This window comes from Platichthys flesus, chromosome 6 (assembly GCF_949316205.1).
Source record: "Platichthys flesus chromosome 6, fPlaFle2.1, whole genome shotgun sequence".
In the NCBI taxonomy this organism is placed as follows: Eukaryota; Metazoa; Chordata; class Actinopteri; order Pleuronectiformes; family Pleuronectidae; genus Platichthys; species Platichthys flesus.
The window spans coordinates 23,829,436-23,847,060 of NC_084950.1; the positions used below are offsets into that span (position 1 = coordinate 23,829,436).

The window sequence follows — 17,625 nt, forward strand, 5'->3', positions numbered from 1 at the left end:
CAATATACCAATCTGACCTTTTGGCTCCTCTGTTCTTCCTTAAATAAAGCAACAGCTGAATATTACCATCAGTTTTCCGCACACAAGGATCCTATGCACACAACCATCTACAACTACACTTTCAAGCTTTATTAATTTAGGATCGCTCTCATGCCAAACTATAGATGTTTATGATTTAACATTCAGATTTTAGTCAATTCAACATTAATAGAGATTGCAGGAAGCTGTATCAATATTTCTTTGCAAAGGGGGTTCCGTTCAGGGTGTTTTCAGTGAATTTTAGCTTCATCAGGGCACATGGTGTGTACATGTCACAAATACACAAATAAACAGTTTACCCTGTCAGTGGATAGGGGAGTAGTTGGGAGGATGGGAGGATATATGAGGGTAGGGTGTGTTCTTATAATGGTCCTTCAACCGGAGTGAGCTCCTCTAGGATCCTTGAGTTTAACTGTGAACCCCTAATTTGAAACTTTTTTATCTAGTCATTCATATCCCACTTAAACATATGAAGTTAAAGCCACATATCCAGTTTTAAATTACAGTTTTTTGCATGTTCCTTTGAGCCGGAGTGAGCTCCTTCACCAGAGTATACAGAGAAGGACCCTAACCCTAACCCTTCAAGACGAAGACCACATAAAGAAAGAAGGCTGCCTGGTTATCTCCAAGACTACCATTCAGAACTGTACAATCAAGCCATGGTGCGGGATGAAGCACTAGGCAAGAAACAGTTGAAAAGCTTGGTTGAAGAACTTAAAAATAGACCTGAACTGTATGAATAGAGTAACTCTGAAGTAGATGAATATGAAGAGCAGAGTGGTGATGAACACATTCATGGTGTGATGACCAGCACAAGGAAAAACACATGCCTTATGATAAAGCACATTCAGAGCCTGTAATCTCATGTAGCAAAATTTGGTAAGATGTCTGTCATTGCAAAGACACCCCTGCTTAGGGATTCGACCACATAATGATGTGAAGAAACAGTAAACATGGTGCTGAAACCTTGCACAACGCAAGCCCAATCTGCTACTATAAGCTCTGAAAATACACCACCTGATCAGGTCAGCCAAGCGCCCCTAGCCCCTGGATATGTCTGTCAAGGGCCCTCTACTAGTCAAATCACCTCAGCTCCTGCTACTACCAGCCACTGGACTTCAGTCCAAGCACATGGCAGTCAAGCACTCCCTATTCACGCAAGCCTTAGCCAACCACCTGTAGCCCAGAAACTCATCTTCAGTTTGCTCCTGGACTTTCACTCCATGATGAGCAAATCACACCTCAGGTTTATTCACCTCGATCAGTATATCCAAACCCACCAAATATCATGTGTGTCACGGTGTTTCTTGCCTACAGTGAGGCAAAAAACACTGATCATGTAGGGTTAAATAATTGCCTCCAAAATTACTGCAGCATCAAATCCAGAAAGATCATACACAATAGAAGGGACCTTCACATCTGAACCTGTTCGCCTTCTATTCAGAGCAAAGAGGGTACCTGCAGAAGACTTGAGTGGGTTCTCCAAGGGCCTACATCTTTGCCTGGATCAGAGGACACACCTCACTGTCTATCCTTCTCTACAACAAACCCCTATACAGAGCTAAAGCTTGATCTGGAACATATGTGGCAGGCAGAGAACCTCCCCTATACCAATTAGACGTTCATAACTAGATCCAAACAGCACAAATGATAGAATGGAACTTCTTGAGCAAAGGACCATAAGAGCGGTTGTCGGCGGTTCAATCCCAATCTTCCCTATTACGAATGCCGAAGTGTCCTTGGGCAAGATACTGATAGAGATGCACTGTATGAATGTTTGTGAATGGGTGAATGTAAAACTGTACTGTAAAGTACAGGCCATTGACAGAAAAATTACCCCAAACTTCAGGCCCCCAAAGAATCTGTGATTCCTATCCTTTCAGTAGCTTAAATCTACAATAATGTAATCGATTAACTGATTCAGACATAACAAACCTCATCCCACGATGCAGACACATTGACCAGTTCTACTTCACTCGTGGTGAGATTGTACTCCAGCACTCTGTACTCTTCCTTCATCAAGAATTCCTGGAAACAAAACAAACAAAAGACATCAAGGATAGGCACATTAGGCAGTAGTTCAAATATACGTACAGTGGCTCATTTGCTCTGCACAAACCTGTTAAAGTTTAAATTTTTCATTGAATCTGAAGATGAGCAACACTGTGTATTAATGTGTTTATACTGATTATATAATTGATAGATAACTTACAGCCCCCGTCCCTAGACCCACCTCAATCTTCTTGACAAGTGCCAGCGTGTCGTACCACATCTGGATGGATCCCGGCAGCTGACGGGTCAGCGTCATACGGAGAACCATGCAGTAAGAGGCTGTGGTGAAGATTCGACGCAGTATGATGCCTTTGCTGAGTGCATGAGGCACAATGGCTGACACGATAACCAAGATGGCAGAGAAGAAGTATGAAGCACTGTAGAAGTAACGCAGAGAACCGATCTTCCTCGTCAGTGTCATCTCGTCCCTGAGGAGGGAGGGGAATAGCAAAGATGCTTTTTTAAGACTGTAAGTATATTCCAGTTCAAAACAGCTTTCAGTGGTTCCAGTTTATATAAGCTTTAATTTAACTTTACTCCAATATTAAGTTCTTGTAATGAAGCATGACAGTCGATTTTGTTTTCAAAGAGCGACCAAAAACATCCTAAAAAGGCACATTGGAAAACAGTGCATCGGTTTTCATGCTGCAATTATCAGGTAAATGTGAAGTCTTGTCCTCGTGTTAGCTCTGATACTAATCAAATATTTCGGCACCATGACATCAAAACTTTCTCATAAATTTATTGCACTTGCCAATTACAGTGATGCTGCTTCTGGCTCTGGCAGGCATCAGTAACGACAGCATGATTATGCAGAGTAACCACATGTTTTAACATCTCCCTCTGAATTTTGGCACCACGTTGACTCAACTTCTACTGTATAGTCAAAGCTATTTAAATGAGACGTTGGCTTACTCTCTATGGTGCTGGTTTCATTAGAATGATCTGTTTATTACAATATTTCTATGATACATGATGTACTGTACAGGTAGCATAACAAAAAGTAGAAATATGATTAGGGTTTGGGTTCAAACTAATACTTGACTATAGGATGTATTGAAACATTTTTACAGCTATCCGTTTGACCCAGAAAGGTTTAATAAAAACAATGAATAATTACAATAATAACTTAATTATTAGGGACATTTTTCATGTATTGTCTTGTGAAGTTGTGGTTGTTGTGGTATCTTACTGCCTTATGTTCTTGATGATGGTCTCCATCACATCCTCCCAGCCATACGCTTTCACAGAGTAAATATTCTCCACGATCTCAGAGGTGAGGGCCAGGCGGCGGCTGATCATCCCTGCTCGTTTTACCCTGTTGACGGACGACAGATTTTAAATCACCTACTCAAAGCAGCATCACAAATGCATAAATTAACATTTCTGTGTGCATGCAGATGCACAAGCATGCAGACAAATAGACAGACACATTAGGCCACTATCAGGGTTTTTCCTGTATAGAGAATTGTCAGGCAGCCGCCTCCATCAAATTTCGTGCCGCCTCCACCTCCGACAACATTCTTGTACAGTGGACACCGCTAATAGTGATCACGTTTGTCCTGGGCCAAATTCATAACAAGGAGCGATTGATTACTATAGCTGACTTGCGTAGCTTCTGTATGATAGTCCCACTACTTTAGGAAACGTTAACGGCGCACAAAGTAGATACATAGACTGCAAGACATTAGAGAAATGAATAATCCCAAATTTAGGTTTGCTTCTTATGTAAATGGTTCATGTTGTATGTTGTGTTCATGTGTGGCAGTGCTTCCCCACCGATGAGGTCCCATCTTCTGTGAGAGCCAGGCCTGGATGATACCCAGCAGGGTCAGAGCTGCCAGAGCGCAGAAGCCGTTCACATCGATCAGCTCCCATAACAGACCCACACACAGGATACACTGCAGGGGGGTGATCCACACAAAATGTGCCAGACCCAGGCTCTGGAATACAAACACACAGACACACACACACACAGCATGAGTGTGAGATGGAATTTGACTTTTATTACAGGAGAAGTACACTCACACATTCTGATAAGGAGACATTCTTTTGCACCTGATCACAGAAAGGTCAAGGGTCAGGTTCAAGAAAAACTCTGTAATTGAAATAATTCATGATCATATGGTAGGAATGATATTATCATGCGTTACTTTTAAATCAAAAAATAATATAATGAAGTAATGCAATTTGTTTAACCAATAACAATGGAAGGAGACAATCTACAGCTTGTTTGGATTAAACCATTATAGTATTAAAAAATAACTTCATGATCAAATATAATTACTACATTGCCTGATTGTGGTATTTACAGCACATGCATCAGTCCTGCTTTGTTATCGCTATGTTTTTTTTGTTTGTTTTGTTGATTCTTTATTTGTATTTATTTAATAGATGGGTTATTATCGCTGTACATGAAATGTGCAGACTGCAATATAATGTATATAAGATAACACTGACAGACTACAAATGCAATATAGAAAGACAATGTGAAAGTACAGTAGCATTGACTGTAGAAAATAAAAAACAAAGAAAAGAAGGAATGTATCAATATCACCTAACAATGTGCTGATGAATATAAGCTGCTCTGTAGGTGAGACATGTTTACAGTTCTCACCTCAATAAGTTGTTACTGTTTGATCCACTCACCTCAAAAGTGAAAACTTTAATTCTGCTGACTATCAACCAGCCTCCTTTTAACAAACACAGGTCACACACAAAACTAGACTAGATAACGCCCACCAGGAGACAGTGGTGCTATAGCCAGGCCACATGCAGGCCAGGTGATAATTGTCTCAAAGTAGGTGACAGAGTGTTTCCACATTCAGAGCCTCAGTGAGACTCAGAACACAAACACCCACACACACACACACACAGGCACATACACACACACGCCCTCTAGCTATGTTGTCTTGCATAATAAGAAATGTCTCTCTCAACACTTTGCTTTGTACACACCTAATTGTTTTTGAATGTGTGTGTATTGATCCCGATTATATGTCCTCCAATTGTCCTTCAGTAAGGAGAACACATCACTGAGTGGTGGCAATAAAATGGATCCACTGAAGTCAGTCAGGGTGTGAACTGTCATTGTCTCCCAGGTATGCTTGAGTGGAAAATTACTGGTTGGCTTTTTTTTCTTTTCAGGTAACCAAATGTCTGCACCCAAAAAGTATGGAATTCAGATTCAAATTAAACATTTTTTTTATATATATTCACGGTATAAAAAAACATAACGGTAAATTATATGATAATAAACTTCCTGAAAATGAGAGTCTGATTTGGCAATGCAGATCATGAAATGTGTTGTCGCCCTGCATAACACCCCTGATGAGATGTAAAAGCCAAATCCAGCAGAATTATGTAAAAACCCTAACCCAGAACAGAACCGCACCCACTACGTATGGTGCCTGAATTAACATGACATGAAACTGACAACCCAAGCAACAAATCATAATGGTGAGTTCTGGGGTTTATACAATGATGTCGTACATGGCCACTGGACCCTAACTGAGGGAAATAAGTTGGAGCAACAGAGAACTTTAATCCCTGTACTGAACTGAAACATTTAGAGATAAATAGATGTGCTTGGAGAAGATGACAGAAATCTGACGCCTGAGTTTTTGTCTCACAAGGACTATCTAAAACATGTTTATTTGAAATTCATTCCATTTGGACATCCAACATTGTTACATTATATGACAAATCATTGAAAACCACAGTATGACCCTTTTGCGAAATCAATACACCTGCATAGACCATCATACACCCAGATCCTCTCATGATCATGCAAACAGGACAACAATTAACCAGGTTTCCCTGTATTCAATTTGAACACCATACTTAAAATGTAATCAAAATCAGAACACTAAAATGCAGTAATGAGACATTCTATTGAGACACTCAATAGAGCACTTACTTCCGCCAAAGCCTGACTGTCGCCTTAAAGTCAATCCAGCAGCACCAAAGTACACACTCTCCTAGATACCAGTTCCCTAAATGTGCCTTATGTTTCTCATCTAGATCCCTGAATAATTCCCTGAATCATTCCTGGATCCATCCCCTCATCTGGATCTGAATCAAAATATATTGGGTTCTTCTCTTTCTCATACCCACATGCTTCCACCAAGTTTCATAGTAATTTGACCAGTATCTGTCTAATCCTGCTAACTAACAGACACCTTACATTACATTTCATCTCAACATAACCTACTTGGCAGGGTAACACAACCGTCATTCCTTATAGTTTTCAACAGAGCCATCAAGTGTATGACAGAACCTTACATGACTCCAAGCAGCGATTCATTGGATTGTGTAATGCAAAGAAAAAACTGTTGTAGTGTACAAGCAAGTTAACAAAATTTTTGTGATGTCTCACCTCATCTAGCTTGTTGAGGTGGGCGGACATCAGACTGACTAGTTGACCGGTAGTGATCTTGTCTAATACACGGCTGGATAACTTCAGGGTCTGAAAGGGTCAAAGGTCAGGGGTCAGTTGAAGCACAAAGGGATAAAGTGAATTGGGTGGCAGGAAGTAAGTGACAAATGACAAAACTTTGACACCAGGCTGTCACGCCCCTCAAAGCAGCCTGAAGATTGCCTCCCAGGATTTAATCAATGCCTCTGCCACCGGTAAAAGGTCTGGGAGATGTTTCAATTCTCACAACTTCAGAGGGAACTCATTTAACTTGAATTCTCGATTGTATCTAAATGGCAACTATTGTAATATTTCTAAATCCATAACTAAAAAATGTCAACATCTCAGAATTGAAAACAGTACATTTGCAGGATGAAAGCTGAATTAGTTGGAGATTTTTTTCAAACTTGTCAGTACATATGTTAAACCTAAAACTGATTTGCAAGAATTAAAATTATGATATCCATATTAAAGTGACCTCCAGTCACTATTTGAATATTTATCTCTTTATTTCCTTATTTATGTAACACACAAATAAAAGTAGTCCTCCCCTCCCTTACCTTCTTGTATATAAGACTGAAGAGGGCGATTCGGATCTGCATACCAAGGTGATGCAGGCCAAAGATGGCGGGCTGCAGCAGGAGGAAGCGGGCGGTGAAGAGGAGGCACAGGCCCAGGGCCAGAAAGTATCCCTGATCCCGCTCTGGAGCATGGAACGGGTCAAAGGATGCGATGATACGACCTAAAAGCTGTGGCTGCACTGTCTTAGACGCCTCCTACAACAAGAGATGAGGCAGTGGGACAGAAAATTGATTCATTGATTTAATCTGCTTTCATATTAATTTGTTACACCAATCACTTTGCAGTACATGTTAATATTACATTATTACATGTCATTTAGCTGACGCTTTTATCCAAAGCGACTTACATTTTTAGAACACTCAGCATTTATGAGGGGCTATTTAGGGGTTCAGTATCTTGCCAAGGACACTTAGGCATGCAGATTGGATAGAGTGGGATTTGAACCGGCAACCCGCTCTATCCCCTAGGCCACGCTCTCCCCATAATAATAATAACAAATCTTATTAAAATTCCAACTTTTTGTGTCAAGATGCCTCAAAATGGAAATCATGAATGAATACATCTAACATGTGAATAATCCTATTTTATTTAATCATTTAAATATTTGTATCTATCATATCCAGACTTTGCTATGTATTACAATATATATTGTGATATGTAGACCATTATCTTATCATTTCATTCAATTCACTGGAGTAGTTCATGTGGAAACACTAACAACTAGGTACAGCTGAAGAAAATGTCATATATACAATGAACACAATGACATGGCCGAGTGTGAAGCGGCTGGGATGAGGATCAGCACCGCTGGGATGAGGATCAGCACCGCTAAATCTGAGGCCATGACTCTTAGCAGGAAACCGATGGATTGCTTACTCCGGGTAGGAAATGAGTCCTTAGCCCAAGTGAAGGAGTTCAAGTACCTCGGGGTCTTGTTCGCGAGTGAGGGTACTATGGAGCGTGAGATTGGCCGGAGAATCGGAGCAGCGGGGGCGGTATTGCGTTCGCTTTACCGCACCGTTGTAACGAAAAAGAGAGCTGAGCCGCAAGGCAAAGCTCTCGATCTACCGGTCGATCTTCGTTCCTATCCTCATCTATGGTCATGAGGGCTGGGTGATGACCGAAAGGACGAGATCGCGGGTACAAGCGGCCAAGATGAGTTTTCTCAGAAGGGTGGCTGGCGTCTCCCTTAGGGATAGGGTGAGAAGCTCAGTCATCCGTGAGGAACTCGGATTAGAGCCGCTGCTCCTTTACTTAGAAAGGAGTCAGCTGAGGTGGTTCGGGCATCTGGTAAGGATGCCCACTGGGCGCCTCCCTTGGGAGGTTTTCCAGGCACGTCCAGTGGGGAGGAGACCTCGGGGAAGACCCAGGACTAGGTGGAGAGATTATATCTCAACACTGGCCTGGGAACGCCTCGGGATCCCCCCGTCAGAGCTGGTCAATGTGGCCCGGGAAAGGGAAGTCTGGGGCCCCCTGCTTGAGCTGCTCCCCCCGCGACCCGACCCCGGATAAGCGGATGACGATGAGAGGATGAGAGGATGACATCATTTTGCACTTGACAACTAATAACCTTTTTGCAAAGCTTTTTTGTTTTCCCACACAGCCTCTTTAACATCTAACAGGCATTCTTGTCGTCATGACCACCAACTCCAACTGTACTAACTTACGCAATGGCTGTTTCCCATAAGCCCAGGACAGTGAGGTGGGCAGTGACACTATGGTGTGACATACTTTGAACGTCAAAGCACTGTCGCTCTGTAGTCCTCTCCACTGAGACAAAACACACACACACACACACACACACACACACACACACACACACACACACACACACACACACACACACACACACACACACACACACACACACACACACACACACACACACACACACACACACACACACACACACACACACACACACACACACACACACACACACACAGGTGGAACTGGCATTGAAACCACACTGTGTGACAAGGACAGATGGTAACTGTAGGAATGTGTAAAACTAATGACGACCTGTTATTCAATACAGTATTGTGTTTTTGCATCAGGACATCCTTTGTCAAACATTTGATCATTCTTAATGTGAACAAATCACAATTATTCTGTGAGTAACTTAAATTGTTCATTAAGATGATATTTGTCTGAATACATGTCTCAGAATGGTTAAATAGAAGACATTAAACTAACTTGATTTATGATAACAATAAAAGTGAATGTAGATTATAATTTGAATATAAAGATTTGTTAAACCAGCTTTTGCGATGTAACTCAATCATATAACTATACAATAGTCTCATTAACACTGTTTATTAGTAGATTAACAAAACATATATTTGTGATATTAAAGGGAATCAAGTAATTATTATGTAAAAAAAAATGGATTTATAGGATACAAATTCTCACACTTTAGTGCTCTCTCCAATTGCTGATGTCGCCAATGCTACATCAATGTTTGATTAAAATTCATATTTTATTACATCTGCCTCATTTTTGCAGTTTATTTTGGCTACAACCAGAGGCATGATCCATTCTATTAGACTTAACACCAGGTCCTCCGCTTCCTCCAAAAAGGACTGACAGACTCACCCCGAGATAGAGGAGGACACCAAAGAAGGCGAAGGGGCCAAAGAAGCAGCGGGCCAGTGCTCGCATCAGCCTGGGCTTGTTCTTGGCTGACACCACCTCTCTGTCCCATTCTCTGCAGGGAGGACAGAGTTACAACACAGTTAAAAAAAGGTGCAGGGGAATAACACATCCAGCAGCCAAATGCCAGCAAAGTTTGTCTGTGGCCATTCTATTTGACCACTACTAGTACTTTGGCAAAAGGCCAGTTGCCCAGCGAGTTCTTTCCACAAGTTTGGCTTGTAATTCAGTCACAGGACGAGGAGCTGGAGTGCTTTACTCTATTATGAGTTTGAAGGAAATTCTTTGTTAGTTGAAGAGGAAGACAAATATACTGAGAAAATGGTATATGATTTGATCAAAATTAATATTGAAGGGTTTCCTTTGGGCATATAGGGCCTGGTTTTACAGCTGATTCAGACATTTATATTGGATATTGCCCATGAAAGCCTGCAGGCATGTTACAGTAGTGTTGGATTAACTTCACAAAACTGGCATTGCAGGCAGCTACAGCTTCAGTGAGTAGCTGACTTGTTCTCCAAGGCCCATTTATAACCTGGTTGACCAGTTCAATGGTGAGTGATGGGAGAAGAAGTGAGGAATAGAAAGGATAACAGAAGGAGAGAGAACTTGAGGGTGTGTGTGTGTGTGTGGGGGGGGGGGGGGGGGGCAATGAGGAAGAGTGATAACAGAATATTATGTATACGACCGTACCAAGTTAACAAAATCTTCAAAGGCCTAAGTAAGAAAGTAAGTTACACATTGTGATAAGATATAAACAAACAGACCTATTCCTTAGATCCATATCGGCATCAATAGTGACTAATCAGAGCCAGTAACAGCAATGACCTATCCTCATTAAATACAGTTTCTGCATTAATACAGCTAAAACTCAGTATTTCCTTTTCATTGCAATGTCAGACCTAACATTCTAGTGCTTGTTTACACAGAAAACTGTATTAGAAAAACAATAATATTTTTATCATTTAGTTTGTTGAGTTTTAATGAATACACCATGAAGTGACTATACGAGTTATAAATAGCCCAATCAAATATAATTATTGCAATAACTGTCTTAAAACTCTATTTGAACCTTTTAAATATTTATCTAATAAGGTATCATATTTCTCATTAGCACTTGCCGCCCTTTTCCCTACTTGTAATTACATTTTGTGAATATGTTCTTTTGCATGATCACAGACCATGCAAACTTTAAGTGTAATAATAATAAAGTAAATGGTGAAGTGAATTGAAACTCAGGTCTTGGATCTAATATCTGTGCATCAGTAACAAGACAGTGATAGCTGAACTAGAATAGGCATATATAGAATTCAGATATTTCTAGTGACGACCTGTTGTAAACAAAAATTAGCAAAATAACTGAAGAAACATAATTCTCAAACAATGTTTAATTGTAATGTTGTCTAGTGTTTCGTTAGAGCATAACACACACAAACTGAACTGATTAAATTAAATTAAATTAAAATGTAATTAATAATAACATCACCTGAAATGCTTATTTTTTAATTACTCGATTTCTAATCTATGTTTTTGGTCAACACTTGATGAAAACCTTACTTCACAGCAAAGCTCTTAGAATTGAACTGTAGCAGACGGGTGATAAAGGGCCCGGTGGTACACAACATGTTTTAATGGAAGCTAAAGTTCACTTTCCCAGAAGCCCTCACTGTTTGCCTGATCGGAATAATGAAAGCAAAATCACCCACCACTGCTCATTCATCACCCAGTGTGCTCTTGGACCTTTTTAAAGGTCGCCTTTTTAACACCCATATACGTTAGCTGGCTTGTTGGCACCGTTTAGCCTGACGCTGGCCCCTGGATGGCCAAGAGGGAAGGCCAACTTGGGACACTGCTGTGGGTGTCCGCAAGGTAATAATAAATTTAATTAAATGAAAATATAAGAATAGGAGAATAAACTGACTTTTTCTTGAAAAAATAAATCATCATGGATCTGGCCTTTGCTGTAATGCTGCAAAAATTAGGACAGAGGCCATCCAAGGGAGACGAATAAAAGAGATACAGTGAAGTAAATAGAGAATGAAGAGGGGTTGTAAGGACAAAACATGAGGACAATACAACTGGGAAAAGTTAAAAGAGGAGAGAGACAAGAGGTGATAAAAGAAAAGAGGTAATCAATTCGTACAAATTAAATACGATGAAGAAGAGGAATAGAAAATAAAGTTGGCATCTGGAAAATATATATATTGTGTGTATAGAGAAAACTGAAGTCAGAGAGAGAGGCAGATGAGAAAGATAAAATCACAGAAGGACAGGAAAAAGGTATGTTCAAAGATAACATACTTTGCTTTTTACTGCAATTGTGAACTGATTTATATATGAATGGCATCAGATTCCTGTCATGCAAGCACATTTAATTTGAAGGTGACTAGATTTAAACTAACAATAAGATGACAAAGATAAAATAGAGAAGGTAAACATGGGTCATTCAAAAAAGGGGTTCAGTGAGGAGATAGTCAGGAAGAAGAAAACGCAACATAAACAGAAGCAGAAGACAAAGAAAGAAAGAGGTGTGTACCTGGTCCATCATCTTGTCTGGATGTTTGTATGGCACACACAGGTTTGGTTTATGTCTAGCCCTGTTTAAATGCCAGCCCATATTTTAACTTCACTGTGAGGGAAGTGAGGCCAATTGTCTGCAACTGTAAACACATGTGAAGGGCATGTACGAAAAAAAGAAAAAAAAGATCAAGGCTGCAGACTTGTGGGTTATTGTTTCTCGACATATTCATTAAACTAGAAATATTACATTTTCACAGTAGCTGCTGATGCACATATTAGATTAGGATTTCCCAAAGTGCTTTTCTACCGACAAGAGTGGTAGCCAATTTGCTGCCACTCTGGTTTGCTGCCTGATTTTAAAGTTAATGGTTAAAGGGATATATCACAGAAAAAGTAATATTCACTCATTATCTACTGACCACTATACTGATGGAGGGGTGGGTGAAGTGTCCACAAAACACTTCTGGAGTCTCAGGGGTAAACAGTGTTTCAGACAAATCCAAAACAATTTAAGTTACCGGGGACCCCTTCTTCAGATATCAGTAAAAAAACGAACAGAAAATGCCTCCATACGCTCGTATCTTCCAAGTTTTTTCCGCATACCCTGATATTCATAGTCGACTTGAAATGGTTTCTTTTAAACAAAGTTTGCTTGCACACACTGCACGGAGGCGCTCGCCGAAGGGGACGTGCAGGGTGTGTTAGCATCACTACGTCAGCTAGCATCATTGCTTCTGGTGGTGGAATTTTAGGCTTAAAAAAACGATATGATCAGTATGAAGGCATGTGGTGTATGTTTCTATTGTTTTAATTCGTCGGAAGAAGAGGTCACTTTGGCTGCAACGCTGTTTACCCCTGACACTCCTTAAGTGTTTTGTGGACACTTCACCCACCCCTCCATCTGCATAGTGATGAATAGATAAGAAGATAAGAAGTCCTTTATAAGTCCCACAATGGGTAAACTTGCAAAACAAGTGAATTTTCATTTTACGGTAAACTATCCCTTTAAGGTTTCTTTATTGTATCCCATGGGAGAAATATGTTTAGGATTACAGGTGCTGCGGCATCAAACCAAACTTTGACTAAAAACATTAAATACAGTAAATATATTAAATAAAGGCATACCATTTGCCTGAGATAAAACAACTAAGCAGTTAAGTTTCAGAACATTCACACTATTAAGAAACAAGTAAGAATATTGTTGCAAAATGACCTCTTCAAAGACTTTTTTATTGTTGAGGGACTGACATCATTGATTTTTTTAAGAGGAGGAATTACATTATCTATCATTTATAGTGAGGAATGCATTCTTTTAGAATCCCAAAGAGAGTCTTTATCCAATGCGGCTTGCACTTCTTCTTACCTCTGCCTGCAACACCATGCTGGCATATATATTGACAATTTACAATCAATGCTGGTATGTAAACACAAAAAGTTAAATCAAAAACACGAGCTGACTGTAATCCGCACTCACCTTTCAAGTCTCTCGGAGAGGTTGTCTGCCAGATCAAATGAAGGAGCCTTGTACACGTCAGTCAGCTCCAATTTCTTTCTGAAACCCTTCCTGAGCAGCGGCGTCGTCCACCTGAACAAAAAAAACCCAGATAAGATAGAATGTTGTTCATCGAATCCAAAGCAGCATGCACATCAAAAATACATTAAAAACATGTTTGTCAATTGAAGATATCTGAAAGTTATAAAGCGTATGTAATGTATTTGTGTCTGTGGTCACAGGAAAAGGCCTTGGCATTGAAACCAGGGTTAGAGCGCCTGGGAGCTTTAATGTAAAGTGGTGTTAGTTGTAAAGTGAGTAATCCCTGAGGTTTCACAGTCAGACTAATGACAGAGAAGGGAGATACGGTCAGATGTTTGCCTCTACTGTCCAAACTGGTTGACACACAGTAATTTACATCATCTGACTTTTGCGGTCTGTCTCTTTCTGTATGTGAGAAGAGAATATATCCATGCAGCCATTATACAGTACTAAATTAGAGAGATGATATGATTCAGGTAAAAACACTGAAGCACAGGAGTTCTGACAGTACCACAGGGAATTTTCTTAAAAAAAATTATAGTGGCCCATTAACTTCCCACTATATCTATACATTAAGTTATAAAGTTAAGGCTAATAATATTGTGCTAAATGTGAATCAGTCGTACCACGTTTCACAGATATTGAGGACTTAGCAAAAGCCCCCATTGAGCCTTCTCCACTTGACCAGTTCTGGAACAAGCATTCAGGACATCGGGGCAACAATCATATTTTGCGCATTTTACGCATGGAATGAGCGAAAAATACGCACGAGTGTAATTAGGATTTCATACAGCTATAACCTGTAAAACCACCTCAGTTACACCGATTTTTCTTTTTTTTTAAAGAAACCATTTAATATTTCTTGCACATCATACGAGTTTAAAATATTCCCCATGTCCGATTAGATTCTCTCATAGTGACTCGGGCTCGATCTCTGTCTTTCGTCCTGGTGATTTGTTAGTGTGATAATACGAGCAGCGTCTGCACTTTGTACCGTCCTGTGACGACCGCAGCCCCGCGCGGGTGATGGATGAAGAGAGAACGCGTCTTACCAGAAGAAATACTTGGAGAGGAAGTTTGCATCTTCCACAGGTGACTTCTGCATCCTAAGTGCGCCGCCAGTTTGCTTTCTCTGCACCTGAGTCGTGTCCGTGCGCGTCTCTCATTTGTGTGTGTCCCCTGAGTGGCTCCGCTCCCACGCACTGGAGAGGCTACTCGTCAGCACCAGCCTCCACTTCACTGCGGGAGTCCGGCAGATATGAGGTCACTGTTCAGGTATTGCAATCCTCTGTGGGTCGTCTCCTCTGGTCCCACTCCCTCTCTCGGCCCTGGCTGTCTTCGCCTCGTCTCTCCGTCAGTGTGACACTGGGAGGACAGTCCATCCTTTATGGGCTCGTCAAAACGCGCGGACACCCACGTCATATCCACGCTGACGAGCACACGTTGCATGTTGTGGCAACAAGTGGAGGAGGCAGAGGCCCAGCTGATCCAATGAGACCACCTGAGCAAACATATTGACCCATTGCAGGGAACAATTAAGACTTCAGCAGTCACTATTGACATCATTAATTTCACTCAGATTTTTGTTTTGTTTACAATTTCTCTTTTTGCTCTCATTTAAAAGTTAAACGGTTGTAATATGTCCCATCAATAAGATCCAAAATAAATTGAAAGCAAACAAAGTCAGACTCTAAATCTCAGGTCCCTTAATTAGCAATCTCTCAAATTAAGTATGCAGATACAATCTTGTTTATATGTTAATCAAAAGGAACATAATGGAAATAGCAGAATGTAAAGATATCCCAGATGCTGCTGCTGGTTGACTGAACTATTGTGTGGCTTTTTATTTCCCCTCACATCAGTCACAGAAAGCAGAAAGCAGAACAGTTCCGGGACATTTAAACTCTCAAGCAACTTTGTTATCAGCCTCAGGTTACGAACAGTTTCAGAAGAGGGAGGATCAAAACCGCCAGACATTCCAAAAGGGAACAGTGATAAAATGTGAGAATACGGTAAGTCTTTGGTTCAGGAGTATCTCGACACACAAACTGTGTCTCATCTTCACTGTCAGCACTTCACCAGTACACATATGAAGAGTGAGCCACATGCTGGGTAAATCTGTTGGAGGCAACTCTCACCAGGCACATCTTTAATACCTGTACACCTTCTTATTAATCTTAATTATTAATATCCAATCACATGGCCGCAGTGCAATACATACACAATTACAGATACAGGTCATTAAACATACAAATGCATAGGGATAACATATGATCCTGTTGAATTTGAAGGTGGTAAAATGCTGCTTTTAAGGAATTTCTAATACTATTAACAAATTCACATCCCATTAGTTGGCAATTGCATTTGAAAGTACTTTTAAAAGATTGAAATAGATTGAGGTTCTACTTTGTTTTTTTACATCTTACGTAAGTAAACTGCAACAATGTTCTTCAATAAAACTTAACTACCTATAAAGAAAATCTCAGCCTACAGTGTCTCCATTTGAGTCAAACACTTAAAAAGGGGCAATTAATCCCTGCACTGATACAAAATGGGACATGCTGTCCTTGTTTGTGTCTCTTTTTCCTGCTTCTCAAAAAGGAGCTGGTTATTGTGACAAAGGGATAAAACAAGATACCGAGCTGTGTAGAGCTGTTGAGATAGAATCACATTAAGACAGGTTTGCTAAACTTTGAGTCATTATTGCTATGGGACAGAAGTGTGCTAAGCTTTCCTCAGAGGAAGCGTGACCTCTACTGGACGATTACTGTCCCTTGCAGCCAGACAAGGTTTTATCTTCAAGTGTGGCATATCCACAGGACACACTCAGTTGCCAGTTTATCAGGAACACACAATACAACAGTGCAACAACAAATCCATGCCTTGAGGGATAAAATGTTCAGTACTTCAGCGCTGATTAAACTTCACGATCAGTTTTATCATACAGGGATATTAGTTATTTTCAAACTATGCATCAGAACCTCCACTTACTTATGATTTATAGTAAAACAATTGTATTAGACTCCATAAGTTTGAGCTAGGTGTAAACCCTGGAAACTGAGTTTACCAAAACCATTTTGAAATAATGGTGGCTTATATCCACTAAGTCACAGCAAGGAAAAAATTAATTTAATAAGTAAATTAATTAAGTTTAATTAGATATGGTATGTAGATTATAATTTGCCAAAATATGAAATCCTCAGAAGGCCCTTTACATCTTCACAGGTTTAACATTTGTTCTGGATCATTATTGACCTGTTCAATTAAAGGTTAGAAGATCTTGGAATGGAATGAATTACATTATGAAATCATTATTATTCAAATAAAACGTTGACATGGTGGAGTGTAACAGAATTGAAAAGATGTGAACAGGACAAGTAAGCAGTAGTGTAAGGTGGATGACAGTCAAGCCCAATGTGTGAACACCCGCTGAGTGCTGAGAGGAAATCTTCATCGGGCACAGACCTAAACACCTCTGTGTGGGTGGAACTGAAGGGGGGCTGCAAATCCACTTCAAGTTCATATGTCCACTCACTTAAAATAGGAATGACATAGTTTAATTAGAGCCAATCAGAGACAGATTTTTTAATGTTGGAAAAGAAAATATCATGTAAACACTCATCTGTCCCATCAACAACCTCAAATTAAAGGTGTTTCCCTCTTTCTTGCTCCAGAGCTGCCTTTGGACAGATACATGAGATGACCTCACATGAAAATAAATAGCAGTGCTAATTATCTAGTTAGCATAATGCATATTAATAACAACACTGTAAATATGCCAGAGTTAAGCTAATAGGCACATTTTCAAGTCTGGTACCTGGGTGGGTGT

General features: G+C 40.2%; 1 protein-coding gene across 1 annotated transcript in view; it reads right to left on the reverse strand.

Annotated features, from left to right (window-relative positions):
- The window catches only part of cftr (CF transmembrane conductance regulator), a 40,694-nt gene extending 25,556 nt beyond the window's left edge, over positions 1-15,138 (reverse strand). The window contains exons 1-9 of the mRNA XM_062390413.1: positions 14,849-15,138; positions 13,737-13,847; positions 9,686-9,797; positions 7,069-7,284; positions 6,470-6,559; positions 3,871-4,034; positions 3,284-3,409; positions 2,273-2,519; positions 1,975-2,067 (exon numbers count right to left, since the gene is read on the reverse strand). Coding sequence (XP_062246397.1) covers positions 1,975-2,067; positions 2,273-2,519; positions 3,284-3,409; positions 3,871-4,034; positions 6,470-6,559; positions 7,069-7,284; positions 9,686-9,797; positions 13,737-13,847; positions 14,849-14,901 — 1,212 coding nt within the window. The 5' untranslated portion in view covers positions 14,902-15,138. The remainder of the gene's footprint in view (positions 1-1,974; positions 2,068-2,272; positions 2,520-3,283; positions 3,410-3,870; positions 4,035-6,469; positions 6,560-7,068; positions 7,285-9,685; positions 9,798-13,736; positions 13,848-14,848) is intronic.
- Positions 15,139-17,625: the final 2,487 nt, after the last annotated feature.